Source organism: Onychostoma macrolepis, chromosome 12, assembly GCF_012432095.1.
Source record: "Onychostoma macrolepis isolate SWU-2019 chromosome 12, ASM1243209v1, whole genome shotgun sequence".
Classification (NCBI taxonomy): domain Eukaryota; kingdom Metazoa; phylum Chordata; class Actinopteri; order Cypriniformes; family Cyprinidae; genus Onychostoma; species Onychostoma macrolepis.
In genome coordinates, this window is record NC_081166.1 from 26058479 (window position 1) to 26073109 (window position 14631).

General features: G+C 40.8%; 1 protein-coding gene across 1 annotated transcript in view; it reads left to right on the forward strand.

Moving 5' to 3' along the window:
• g6pc1a.1 (glucose-6-phosphatase catalytic subunit 1a, tandem duplicate 1) overlaps nucleotides 1-6984 on the forward strand; it is an 8131-nt gene extending 1147 nt beyond the window's left edge. Inside the window, exons 1-5 of the mRNA XM_058792943.1 lie at nucleotides 1-956; nucleotides 1990-2099; nucleotides 2920-3025; nucleotides 3106-3221; nucleotides 4007-6984. The exon at nucleotides 1-956 is cut by the window's left edge and continues 1147 nt beyond it. Coding sequence (XP_058648926.1) covers nucleotides 739-956; nucleotides 1990-2099; nucleotides 2920-3025; nucleotides 3106-3221; nucleotides 4007-4527 — 1071 coding nt within the window. The 5' untranslated portion in view covers nucleotides 1-738 and the 3' untranslated portion in view covers nucleotides 4528-6984. The remainder of the gene's footprint in view (nucleotides 957-1989; nucleotides 2100-2919; nucleotides 3026-3105; nucleotides 3222-4006) is intronic.
• The last annotated feature ends 7647 nt before the right edge of the window (nucleotides 6985-14631 follow it).

Here is a 14631-nt window from a genome sequence, read left to right on the forward strand (position 1 = left end):
ACTTTAACCATATTTCAAAAGACAAAAGAAATAATTATGAACTTGCATCCTATTTACGTGGGTCAAAAAAGCACTCTTAAATTCAACTAATTGCATCTGAAATAAATAAACTAAAATACATTTTCATTTAATTGTAAATAACATGCAATGAAGTCTCCAAATAACATTACATTCAATTTGTACACAAGTATATTATTTTAGAGTATATTATTTCAATAATAAGTGCTATTTTTAAAAGTATGCACAAATGAAAAAGAAAAAAGAAAAAATCTTTGTAAGACATTAAGTACACCAAAACAGTCACAAGTCAGAACAAGAATGGATCAATCATGATTAATTATTTTTCCCATGATCACAAGCCAGACAGAACCATTAAAACTAGATCATTTACATTAAATGCATCATTCCAAAATGTGATCGCAGTGACATCACACTCCATGAAACCAAAGACAAAACTAATCAGTGTGTCCACTCAGCATTTTATCAGTATGTGACCCATCAGCGTCATCACAGGTGAAAGGTCCTGAAATCGAGGGCCTCTGAGTTCTCCAGTCAACATGCAAACAAAACCAATCCGTCTAGCCTTGAATAAAGTCCAACTAGAACAGAAAACGGGGGTCCGACGGCTGGACGAAGCCTGGCAGGTTGCCTGTGTATCTGCAGTTTGATCCCCATCCCTGTGCCTTGTGTCTGTCCTCTGCTTTTCCAGGGTGACCATCCCGATCTCAGACTGCAGAGATGGACCTGCTCCACAGCTGGGGGGTGAACCTAGCCGTCTCTTTGCAGACGGAGTACCGGGACTTTGAGAATCTGTTTCAGTGGGTCTCCTCGGTGGCGGATCTCCACACCACCTTCTTTGTGTTTTTCCCCATTTGGTTTCATCTGCGCAGAGACGTGGGTGTCAAACTCATCTGGGTGGCTGTGGTTGGAGACTGGATAAACCTCGTGCTGAAGTGGTGAGATGCTCATCGGTTTGTGTATTGTTAATGCCTGAGCTAGAAATAAGATTATGCTGGTCGATACACTGACTTTGAAACGATGCAGAAATTGTAGTGAACTTCACAACTAATATTAAGGAATGGCAAGATGAAATTTTGAAGTAGAAAGACTGAAATAGTATTTTCTTGTGAAACATACTCCAGTATTGTTTGTTTAATCTACAACTTCCAAAAGAAAATTTTATAGTGTAGTAAATTGGTGCATTATCAGAAATGTTATAAATTAAATATTGCAGCACAAAGAAGACAGAACACAGTTTAATATTTTCTTTAATTAATATTTATTTAATAAATGACTTAAATATTAATATGTTTAATATTAATAGAAACTAAAAAATTTTTTGATAATTTAATTCATATTTTCAATAGTGCACCAATTTATCACACTGTAAAAATTATTTTTGAGGCTTGTTTTACAAGAAAATACTGATTCTGTGTATCTACTTAAAGAAAATCATTCTTTGAAAAATTATGTTCCACAGTGTAATCAATTTTCAGAAATATTATAAATTAAATATTGTACAAGGCAAACATAAAACACAATTTATTGATTTATAATGAATTAAATGATATTTAATTAATAATCATTTAAATATTAATGTTTAAAATTAATAGAAATATCTTGCTAATTTAATTTAGAACATTTCTGATACTGCACCAGTTTATTACACTGTAAAATGGATCTTTCAATGTTAAAAAATTTAAAATGTCCATTTCAATTATTCATTTAATTGCAGAGGGAGAATAGCGGCACAAAGAAAAAAATTACAGCATAATTTGATCATTAATTTAAATTAAATAATATTTATTTGATGATAATTTCAATAATGCATGTTTATTATATTATAATAATAACATAACTTATTATATATTATCAAATTATGCTGTATTTTTGTCTTTGTGCTGCTATTCTCCCTCTGCAATTAAATTAATAATTGAAATGAACATTTTTAATAATGCATTTCAATATTATTTGATGATATATTCATAGGGTTCTCTTCGGTGAGAGGCCATACTGGTGGGTGCATGAGACTAAGTTTTATGGCCCTGTAAAACATCCTGAACTGCAGCAATTCTCCATCACATGTGAAACTGGACCAGGTATATTACAGTATTTATTGCAAGGCTATCTGAAGCACCTGATTTTGATTGGTCAGTCTCACATAATAAAATGATTTCAACTTAAATCTTTATTTCATGCTTATTTGGTTATTTATTTATTTATTTTGGTACTTAGTCATTTAATAATCAGAATAATATACATTGAACTGATCATTATTGCTCAATAAGTGACCCCTCCTCTTCCCAATTTGGGTTTAATTCCTAAAAAATAAAAACCGACTGACTGTACATTACATCCCCTTCTAACCACTTTGACTATGCTGTGTATGAGTTACAGCTCTATCTCCAAATAAAATCTGCTACTCTGTAAACCGGTGGTTATGCAATTTAAGCAAGGTTGCTGTTCTAATCTTTCATGTGGAAACGGATCTGCCTCTAGTTATCGTAGCGTGTCAGTTCAAGGGCCGTATCTGAATGAAGTCATACGTATTGCTCTTAATATTACACATGCTGGCGAGTATCCATTGATTCTTGACCTAAATTAGCACCCTGGATCAATTAAAAAGGCCATAAATTACCTGTCCTGAACTGATATTTTATCTTAATGGCTGCTGGTATTTTGCCTAAGCTGGTTTGTTGGTCTGATCTTGTTTAAGCTGGAGTTAGCTGGTGTCCAAAACTCCTCTAAAGCAACCTAAGAAACCAGCAGACCAGTTTAGGCTCCTGAACAGATGTATCTCTAATCCAACAACATTATCTTTCCCACACAACCAATGATTTGATACTTTTTGTAATGTAATATTTTCATATTTGTTTAACCTGTTTTCACCACACTGCTTGCTTGGTTTTTGTCTGTCAGGAAGCCCGTCGGGTCACGCCATGGGTTCTGCGGGTGTTGGGTATGTGATGGTTACAGCAGTGCTTTCCATTGCTGCTACAAGAAAACTACCTCCTTTACAGTATAGGTCAGTCTGAGACATCTGTGCCTTATCATCTAGGCTTATTGCTTTAATATCACACACCTGACTGTCATTTCTACTTGCAGATTTTTGCAGCTGATGCTCTGGATGCTTTTGGGTTTGGTGGAGTTACTGGTGTGCATGTCTAGAGTCTATCTCGCAGCCCATTTCCCACACCAAGTTATCAGTGGAGTTATTTCAGGTGGGTTAGGGTGTCTACTTTTGTGTGTGTGTGTGCGTGTGTGGGTCAGTGGCATATCCACCATACAGAAAAGGGAATAATCTATCAAAAAATCTAACTCTTAGAAATGTAGCTACTCATTGTATTCATGTTTGCTTAGAAAAACGTATACCAAATATACCATTTTCAAGAAAAGTTTCTTAGAACTTTCTAATGCAAAAATGCCACGTGGTGTAACCATCAAGAAAATTGCAAAATACACATCTCAATCACTATTTTCAAAAATGGTTATAACACTTTTTTAGCGTAGAGTAAATAAAAAGATACTGTATGTATTTTCTTTATAAAAATATGTGAATAATTATATTCTTGGGAGTTGCATCACATGACATTTTACAACCAGAATCAGTGTTATTCTAGTATTTAAATATTTAAAATAATTTCAAATAATTTTTTCAATTTTTTCCACTTTTTTTAATGTAGTTTTTATTGATTTTTGTATATCAATTGTAGTTATTTCATTAAATCAAGTTAAACTAAATTGAAATGAGAAATGTTACTTTGTTAACCAGCTGAAATAAAAGAAGTTTTGAATGTTTTATTTTAAATAATTTTCTTAGAAATAATAATACGGTGGGTGGGGATAAGAGATGTATTCAAGCCATGTTATGTATGAATTGCATTTTGATGTATTTCTGAATGAATAGATCCTGGAAAAAATAAGCATCACTATGTTCACTTGATAGTGCATCTGTGCTTCATGTTGGATCCAGACGCTCTCATAGCTGGTGGTCTTTTATTTCCAGGTATAATTGTAGCAGAAATATTCTCCAGAGTGCAGTGGATCTACAGCGCAGGTCTGAGGAAGTACATCAGCGTGACTCTGTTCCTGCTCTTCTTCGCGGTGGGTTTCTATGTGCTTCTGAAAGCCGTGGGTGTGGATCTGCTGTGGACATTGGCGAAGGCCCAGAAATGGTGCGTCAATCCAGGCTGGGTCCTTTTGGATAGCACCCCCTTCGCCAGCCTGCTGAGGAACATGGGCACACTTTTTGGTCTGGGACTTGGCCTTCACTTGTCAGGCTACAATGAAAGAGCAGGCAGGAAACACAGCAGGACAGGATGCACTGGTGTGTCACTGGTGTGCACTGGTGTGTCACTGGTGTTGCTGCAGCTTCTGGATAAGATGACGTTTTCCTCAAGTAACCAGTTACTTTTCTACTCTCTGTCATTCTGCAAGAGCGCTGTGGCTTTGGTGATTCCCACTGCAGTCGTTCCTGGAGTCATATGTTGGATTTCATCAAAAAACAAGCATGAAAAGGGCATGTAGTGCAATATTTGTAAAACGCAAACCGATGCAGTTTTGTGTTGCAACTGCTAATGCTGATTTTCAAGTTAAATGCAGTGCTTCAGCGAACATTTTTGCAGTGCACTCTTTATAAAATACCTCAGATGGCATGTACAGGATAGGTGGCTGCAAAACTCAAATCATCAGTTTTGGCCTTTTAGTTTGTTGTATACATTTTTTTAATTCTCTGCATTATGAAAACCATATGTCCATTGAGAGAGAGAAGGAAATATCTTTTAGAAATGTAGTTAGAAAACTGATTTTTATAACATTTTCTTGAAAATGGTATCTTTAAGAAAATGTTTTTTTTTAGCTTTCTAATGATGTGGTATGAACATCAACTAATTTCTAAAAATAGTTTGCCTTTTCATAAAAGGTATTTTTCTGATAATTATCTAATATTTGATGAGGCTTATTGACCTTGACACAGTCATTGCAGACAAATTATTTTCAGATATTAATAAGCAGTAAAGCTTTTTTTTTTTAAGTTTTGTTAAAATAATTTAAAAATAATAAATGAAATAATAATAAAAGATTTTGAGAAAAAAATTACATTTAGCAAGAATTTCATCCTTTTACTGAGTTCTTTATTGAATATGAAAGTTGGTCTGCATTATGAAAGACAAATATCCATGTTAGGGAAAATAAAATAATTAAAAAAAAAAAAAAACTTTTTAAAGTCTGCCTCTTAGAAATGTGCTCATTATATTTATGTTGGTTTAGATAAATATTTATACCATTGTCAAGAAAAGTTTCTAATGACTGTAAATATGGCATGTGGTATATCAAATAAAAAATAACATTTTATATATTGAATACATGATGTGAATATACACATCTAAATATTTTCAAAAAATGTTTTGTAATACATTTCATAAAGCAAGTAAAAATTTATTTTTTTTCATGAATATTTTCATGAAAAAATAAGAAAATATTTTAATTTTTATCTTTAATTTTTTTTGTTGCATTAATTCATATATTGATAAACAATAATAATGATCATTTATACATTTTGGGGAGTTGCACCGCATGACATGTTATAGCCTGAACTAACCTTGCCTTTTCATAAATGGTATTTTTCTGGTAATATTTATTGACCTTGACACACAGACATTTGGCAGACAAAGGTTCTTCAAATATTAATTAGCCATGAAGCAATTTAGTTAAAATAACTTTGACTTGTGACTTTTTAATGAGGCTTTCCCCCCATACAGTATGTCTTCTAGAAACGTTTGAACATTGGTCTAAATTATGAGACACAATTCAATTGTGAAAGTTTCAAGACGAATATATCCTGACTATGATGAATTTATGTGGCTGTAATCATCTCTTTAACAGATCTTTTCAAGATTAGTTGAGCTTATTGTTGGCAAGTCTTCAGATTACGGCACCTCCCAGCATATCTTGTTATCTGTGAATGGTTTTAAAGGCGGCTGGTCCATTCACTAACTAACTTTCATTCACATCTTCTGTTCAAAGGTCCCTCAGTCATGCTCTGTACATATGGCTGTCTTCTGTACATTGTTCATATGACGGCTATTATAGGGATCATTCAGCTCAAAATGTATAGCTTATGTTACACTTATAGCACCATTCATCTGTTTGGAGCTATACATTAATATCCTACCAAAACCTTCCTTTAGACAAACAAACAAATTTTTCACATTAGATTAGCCCTTACAAATGGATATTTTAAAATCAGAAAACAAAAAAATAAAATAAAAAAACTACCCATAAAAAATATATCCAGGCAATTTTGATTCATTATTACAACATTCGGTTTTTCTTAAAAAATGTATTTGCGTTTGTTGGATTGGATATATATCCAAAATGTTTCAATTGTATTACTTTATAATACAATTAGATTATAGGTGCCTACATGCATTAATCAACATAGGATATCTCTTGGCATCATTTTATGACTTTAATTATGTAATATTGTCTCTGGGGCAGATTTATAATTTTTTTTGTTATCTGTGACCAATCTGAATGAATGCATGCATATCTTTCAGATTCACTAACTGACTACTTTAACTGCACATGATGTTGCATAATGAAATAATAAATGTTTACAGTGTGGAGACAGTGTTTGTTTCTGGTTCACTCATACGTTTCAAACTTATCACCAAAACCTCTGTTAATTTTTTTCCAGTTCCAGTGAGTCCAGGTGCAGTGGCTTCCTACATTAGTGCACTGTAAAAAAAAATAATAATTTCTTTAAAGAATTAATGTTTAATTCAACATGTTGCGTACAGTTTCTTTGTAATTATTTGTGCAATTTAATAGTAATTTTTGAATGAAAGTGTTTCAAATTAAATCCTACACTATTTATTATCTCAGTGTGTGAAAAAAAAAAAATGCAAATGCATTGTATTAAAAAGTGGGTTTTAGAAAATTATTAAAAGTTTTTCTTTGCATTGTTTAAAATGTTTACGTTCATAATAAAAAAAATTATCATGAACAGACTTTTTTTTTTCTGAAAAACATCCATATTGATTAATTCTCTCTTCTTTCAAATATTAACTTGTGTTGCCTACTTTTCTCTAAACTCTTTTATACATGTTTAAATTTTGTTCTGTAAGGGTTTGTGACAGGCGTAGTAGGCCAAAGTTCAGAACATTTTGTTTATGTGGTTTGTGGCCTGGAGAATCTGTCCAGCCCTTTACATCACAGTCTGCACAAACATCCTTATCAATGTTTTTCACTCCTTACTGAAGGTTACAGGTTGGACATGTGCCACACAGCACTCTTCTGTCCCTGTCCCAAACAATGCACCGGTTGCTATTCCGTTGGCCATTAGCTGGAAAAAAAAGAGTAGTTGAAGTTCAAGTTCAGTTTTATTTCTAATGCACGTGTAAGCACGGAGCAAGGCTGACCAAAGTGCTGCACAACAAATAGTAAAATGCAACAAAGAGAAAAATCAGTACACAAATTAAAACCATACAAGTGCCACACGTCGCTACATATTAAAAGCCAAAGAGAAGAGATGGGTTTTAAGATATGACTTGAAGTCAGATAAAGTGGAAGCATTCTAATGTGAACTGGTAAGTTGTTCCAGAGGGTGGGACCAGCCACTTCAAAGGCTCTGGATCCCCTGGTCTTTGAGCAGGTTCTAGGGATCTGGAGGAGAAATTTGCCCTCCGATCTTAGTCTCCTCGCTGGAGTGTAGGGGTGGAGTAAATCAGACAAATAGGGAGGAGCTTGATTGTTGACAAGTAGAAAGATTTTAAACTCAATTTGATAGTGAATTGGCAGCCAATGCAATGATCTCAATAGGGGAGTAACATTATCAAACTTTTTACACCCCGTCAGGAATCTAGCTGCTGCATAATCGAGAAATATGAGACTTTGATATACCAAAATAGAGGGAGTTGCAATAATCCAGCCGAGATGTAATAAAGGCATGGATAGCAACCTCTAGTGAGCTTTTAGGGAGAAATGACTTGATTTTAGAAAGAGAATGAAGATGGAAGAAGCTAGAACTTAATTTGTTTATCAAATTTCAAGGAGTTATCAAGCACCACACCCAGGTTCTGAACTCAGGGAGAGATGAAGGAATTTAGGGTCTCGAGGTTGTGTTGATTACTTGCCGACAAATTGGGATCTTGCCAGAGAGACCAATCCACTTCGAGTGTAACTAAACGAACCAATGGACATTAGCATGCGGTATTTCGGATCTGGCTGCCACACCCCGCAGCACAGGTATAAGTGGCAGCAGGTGCACCGCATTAATTCATGTTTTCGCTGAGGAGCCGAGACGGTGACCCGGCAGCTCAGCTGTGGTACAGCAACTGTGGCGACGGGACATGATGTCTCTGTTCCCTCCTTCAGGGAACGAGGGTTACATACGTCACCGGGATGTTCCCTTTCAGTCGGTCACTCCGAGTCACGTCGGTGACTGACGAATTGGGATCCCTACGAAAGCGCCACAGGAGCTGCCCCTCCAGTGCCCCTCCAGTGCCCCCTCCAGTGCCCTGTGTAGTAGGCCCCCTGGCCCTTCCTATAAGGCAGACAATAGGACCAGGCTTTACACAAAGAAGGTCGACTACTGCTGTTCCTCGAGCAACCCAAACAGTAGGACTTGGATAACAGTGGGAAAGCGTGCCCTTCCACCTGGAAGAGGCGCACTGCGGAGTCACCTCCTCCCAGAGGGGCTTAAGTGACATTTACCCATGTGAAATAACCCTGTAGGGCCCTATTGCACATGGAAGTCTCTGAGATGGCTCAGGCTGCATCATTTAGAGATGGCAGAATGCAGTCTGCCAGGGAAACACGGCCCTAGTAAATGTACCGTGGAAATAACATATGGGATCCCAATAGGGTGACTCATATGGGCACTATCCTCACACCAGATTTCAAGAATTCATTGGCTGAAGGCCTGGCGCCAGACGCTCCGCCACATCTGGCCGCCGGAGTGCTGGAGGACTCGACAGGGTTTGCCCGTTCAGGGAACTCTTTGGAAATTTAGGCGTTAAGGACGCCGTAAGCCGACTCTGAACCGGGCCTCTCAGTGCCACTACCCGTTTGAGGTGAGAACACAGGAGGAAACCGGTTTGACATGCAGGCTATAGAACCTAACGAACGTGTTAGGAGTCGCCCAGCCCGCAGTTCTACAGATGTCTGCCAGCGAGGCACCACGAGCCAGCGCCCAGGTTGATGCGATACCCTAGTGGAGTCAGCACGTATCCTGAGCGGACAGGGCACACCTTGTGCTTCATAGGCCAAGGTGATGGCATCCACTATCCAGTGTGCCATCCTCTGCTTGGAGACAGCCTTCCCCTTCTGCTGTCCCCCGTAACAGACAAAGTGCTGTTCTGAGGTCCTAAAGCTCTGAGTTATATCCACATACTGTCGCAGTGCGCGTACAGGACAGAGCAAAGCTAGGGCTGGGTCTGCCTCCTCCAGGGGTAGCGCTTGCAGGTTTTAAGTGAGTGAAGTGACATACGGCCAAGTATGGTGACCCATACTCGGAATTCGTGCTCTGCATTTAACCCATCCAACGTGCACACACACAGCAGTGAACACACACACACTGTGAACACACACCCGGAGCAGTGGGCAGCCATTTATGCTGCGGCGCCCGGGGAGCAGTTGGGGGTTCGGTGCCTTGCTCAAGGGCACCTCAGTCGTTGTATTGAGGTGGAGAGAGCGCTGGACATTCACTCCCCCCACCTACAATCCCTGGTTCACCACCTGGTCCCTGAAGGGAGTGGAGTCAGCCGGCCGAACTCAAGGCACGATTCGTCGACCGAAAATGCCTGCAGGTCCCCAACCCTCTTGATCGAGGCCAATGCAGTCAGGAGTAGGATTTTCATAGAAAGAAACTTCAACTCGACTGACTGCAAAGGCTCGGAGGGGGCAGTTTGTAGGGCTCTTAGCACCAATGCCAAATCCCAAGAGGGTAGGGAGGGAGGCCTAGGAGGATTTAACCTCCTGGCCCCCCTAAGGAACCTGACGACCAGATTGTGCTTCCCCACCGACCTCCCCTCTATGGGGCAGTGGGTGGTTTCTGGAGATGCAAACAGGTCTACCTGATCAACTCCGAACTGCCTCCAAATAAGCTGAACCTCCTGGGGATGGAGTCTCCACTCCCCTGGAAGTGCTGCTCAAGACAGCTCGTCGGGTGCCTGGGATGTGGATGGCATGAAGGGACCTCAGATGCTTCTGACTCCAGAGGAGAAGGTGGTGGGCAAGTTGCGACATGCGACTGGTACATAAACCGCCTTGCCGGTTGATATACGCCAAGGTCGCAGTGTTGTCTGTGAGGACCAGAATGTCCCAGCCCTGAAGGCGCCCTCTGGGACAGGACCTTGTTCTGATATGCCCGACCCTTGAACGCGAATCGCAGGAATGGCCTGTGTCGCGGGAGGATCGAGACATGAAAGTACGCGTCCTTCAGGTCGATCACTGCAAACTAGTCTTGGGGACAGATGCACTCGAAAATGCGTTTCTGTGTCAACATCTTGAATGGCAGCTTGTGAAGCGCACGGTTCAAAACTCGCAGATCCAAGATCGGTCGTAACCCACCACTTTTCTTGGGCACAATGAAGTAAGGGCTGTAAAACCCTGACGTCATATCGGCTGGAGGGACCGGCTCTATCGCATCTTTCGCCAGCAGGACTGCGATTTCCGCACGCAAGACAGGCCTTGACTAAAGTGAACCAGATGCCACTGACCTTGGGGGGAGGTGGGGCGAACTGAATCGCACAGCTGAGTCTGATGCACTTGTGCTTGACGCTAGGTTTGGTGGGGGCCTGGAAGGGCTGGGCATCCTGCCTGTGACCGTCTCCACGACGCTGCCTGGTGGAAGGCTGCTGCGGCTGCGTGGGAGCAGGGGCGGCCACAGGGGCACCCACGGCGATGAGCAGGCTGAGGGGCTGCAGCTGGAGTGGAAGCAGCAGGTTTCCTCCGGTGCATGATATGTTTGATCGCCTCAGTCTGCTTCTGTGCTGCCGAGAACTGCTGGGCAAAGCTCTCGACAGTGTCGCTGAAGAGGCCGGTCTGCCCTTCTCCTGCTCCTTCATGTCGGCCAGACACAGCCACAGATGGCGCTCCTGGACCACTAGTGTGGACATCGCACGACTCAGAGACTGTGCGGTCACCTTCGCTCAAAGCGCGAGGTCTGTTGCAGCACACAATTCATGTAGAACCGCCAGGTCGTGAAAGATCGTGCAGATCTTTCAGGGCTTTGGCCTAGTGGACCTGCAGTAACGCCATGGCGTGGAGGGCAGAAGCCGCCTCCCCACAAGCTCTATAAGCACTGCCAGTTAGACCTTACTTACAGGCCCGTGAGGGGAGACACGGGTCACGCCGCAAAGTGGTAGCGGCTGTTGGTCACAGTTGCATGGCCACAGACCGCCTCCACCAAGGAGATGCCCGCGTACCCCAAAGCGGCCTCACCATCAAGGGTGGTGAGGGCGGAGGAGATACAAGATTTGTTTCGGGCAGTAAAAGGTGCCTTCCACGATCTTGTGAGCTCCTCATGCACTTCTGGGAAGAATGGCACCTTAGGGAGTGCTGAGAACCAGCGCGACCCCCACCGAGAAACCATTCATCCAGCCTCGAAGGATCAGGATGCGGTGGAGGATTAATCTCTGGGTCTGGCTCGGACAACGCTACCACACCAGAAGGGGGCAACGCAGCCGGGTCGTCATCCCCGGAGAGAGAGGGCTCGCCTTCCGATGCAGCGATCGATATCTGGTCATCAGAGTGGGCACTGAAGGAAACTCCACCGGCTGCAGAGTGCTTGAGAGGTGAGGAACTGCACTTGGGGAAGCCCTCACCATGATCCTCATATCACCTCTGACTCCACCGGATGCAGCGCTGCCCCGGGTGCCGGGACGAACGCTGGATCGCGGCAGAGGCAGAGGGACTCTTTTATGCAACTCCGAGATGGTCATGTCCCCACAAGAAGATGAACTATCCACGAAAGCTTCCTCAGCGTGCTGAATGCCCAGACACGTGAGGCAGCGATCGTGACCGTCCTGAGGCACCAGGAAACGACTACACCCAGAAGCGCACAGGTGATAAGACATCTTTAAAAAGACGCGATCACCCGTGTTGCTCTTTTAGAGATTGCTCTTTTAGTGCTGAAGCATGCAGGGGAGCTGGGCACTGCACACTCCTGGTGTGGCTGTCTGCACGAAGATGATCTCTTTTTTTTTCTCCCATGAGATCGCGACCACTGCTGCTACAACGTAACGCCCGCACTCGTTTCTGCAATCACTCGAAGGAGGGAAGAGCAGTAGTGATGCACCACTGCTCAGCTCCAAAGCGGAAAGATGAATTAATGTGGTGCACCTGCTGCCTCTTATACCCGCGCTGCGGGGTGTGGCAGCCAGATGCGAAATACCGCATGACAATGTCCATTGGCTCGTTTAGTTACACTCGAAGTGGATTGGTCTCTGTGGCGAGATCCCAATTCATCGGTCACTGACGTGACTCGGAGTGACCGACTGAAAGGGAACTGAAGACAATAACTTCGGGTTTATCTGTGTTCAAGCAAAGAACATTTTTGTAGTAGTAGTTAATGCAAAAAATCTTGGATTGTTTGCACTCTCATGTTATGCTAAACCTGTAAAACTTTATTTCTTCTGTCAGGTGGTGAGCGGTACTTCCATGCACTCTTGTGAAAAAGAAGTACACATTAGCATAATAAGAAAAAATAATATAGTTTAAAGGCATATGCTTAAGTGTGAACTGGATGTAATGTTTTCATGTTATTTACAATTCAATGAAAGTTAAAATTTATATTAAATGCAATTAGTCGAACTTTAAAGTGCTTTTCTGAATTGCATCTTTATATGTAATTTCATAATTACATCTATTGCTTTTGAAATATGGTTAAAGTCTACTGCCCAATGTTATGTTAAACTATATGCTTTAATGTCAATACTATTGAAATGTAGGTATGTCGTGTATTTTAATATATTTGTAATTGCACATTTCTAATGATGAAGTTGCAATTTAGAATTTTCTAATAAATATCAACAGCTTTAGTATTTCCACAAAATATTGCGCAGCAAAAACTGCTTTTAAAGGGGTGGTTTACTGCGATTTCACTTTTTTCATTTTAAATAGTGTGTAATGTTGCTGTTGGTGCATGAACAGTATCTGCAAAGTTGCTGCGCTGAAAGTTCAACGTAAGCGGAGATATCGTCTTTTAAAAATCAGGAAGTTTAATGCCTACAAAAACGACTCATATGGGACTACAACGAGATGCTTCCCGGGTTGCATACGTAAAAAACCCATAAATTTGCATCAACCCCTCCCTCCGGAACATGCCAAAAAGGGGGCAAGGCCATGTTCTGCTGCTTTGTCGAAGAGGAAGAGTAGTAGTGGAGAGTTGTAGCCATGCCGTCGAAACGGTGTTATTTTCACCCAGCTGTCAGGTCTTCTGTGTTCGGGCTTCCTAGGATGCTGTAGTTTGTCAGCAATGGTTAAAATTTATGTTTGATTATGTTCCTGACAATTACAATCCTAATTTAGCTCTCTGTGCTGCGCATTTTACGGAAGACAGCTTCCAGAATCTACACGAGTTCAATGCCGGATTCACACAGAAACTATTACTAAAACATGGAGCGGTTCCAACTTTAAAACCAGAGGCAGCAGTTGTTGGGCCACAACCTGTAAGTAAGATTTCATAATTTTAAATGTATTTGCACGTATAATTTCAGACGTAATGTTTTAGTTTTATCAAGGACGTAAACAAATGCCAACGCTGGCTTTAGTATCCAGTTAGTTAAATGATGTTTCGTGTGTCTATGACAAACGCGTACAAACATTTTGGACCCGAATTTGTAATTATGTACTAATTTTGTAAATGTATTTTCCATGTATACTTTATGACGTAATTTTTCGATTTGATCAAGAACGTAAACACAAGCCAACGCTGTTTGGTTAGTAGCCAGTTAGTTCGATGCTATTTTGTGTGTATAAGACAAACGTGTAGGAACTTCAAAAAATTGTATGTAATCACAACAGCAAACTTCCATTCAGAAACGTTTGTAAGAGCCGTGCTTGCGGAAGTTCTGCTTGACTCTCTTCATTACCGCTTTCTGGGTCTGATTCTGGCTCAAACTGATACGGCAATATTGACACCATTATTTACATTTGACCGCAGCACATGCGACTGTCGCCCGTGAAGGTGATGGGCGTGAAGTTTCCAGACAATGTGCAGTACGCAGTTTAGCCAATCACAACACACCGGCCCAACTAACCAATCTGAGCCCATTGCCTGTTTCTGAGGGAGTGGTTTCAGAGAATCAGGAAGTCAACCGGTCGTTCAAATGACAGAGGAGAAAGCGGCTTACAATAAAGGTGAAATATATGAAAAATAAGGCGTTTTTTAACAAACGAAACACAAAGACATGTTATTTTGCACCCCATAAACACAATCAAGCAAAGAAAAAAAGCAGTAAACCACCCCTTTAACATTGATAATAATAAGAACCGTTATTAATAATTGAGCATCAGTAATAATCAAACAGCAGATAAGCATATTAAAATTATTTCTGAAGGATCATGTGACACTGAAGACTGGAGTAATGATGCTGAAATTCAGCTTTGCATCACAGGAATAAATTA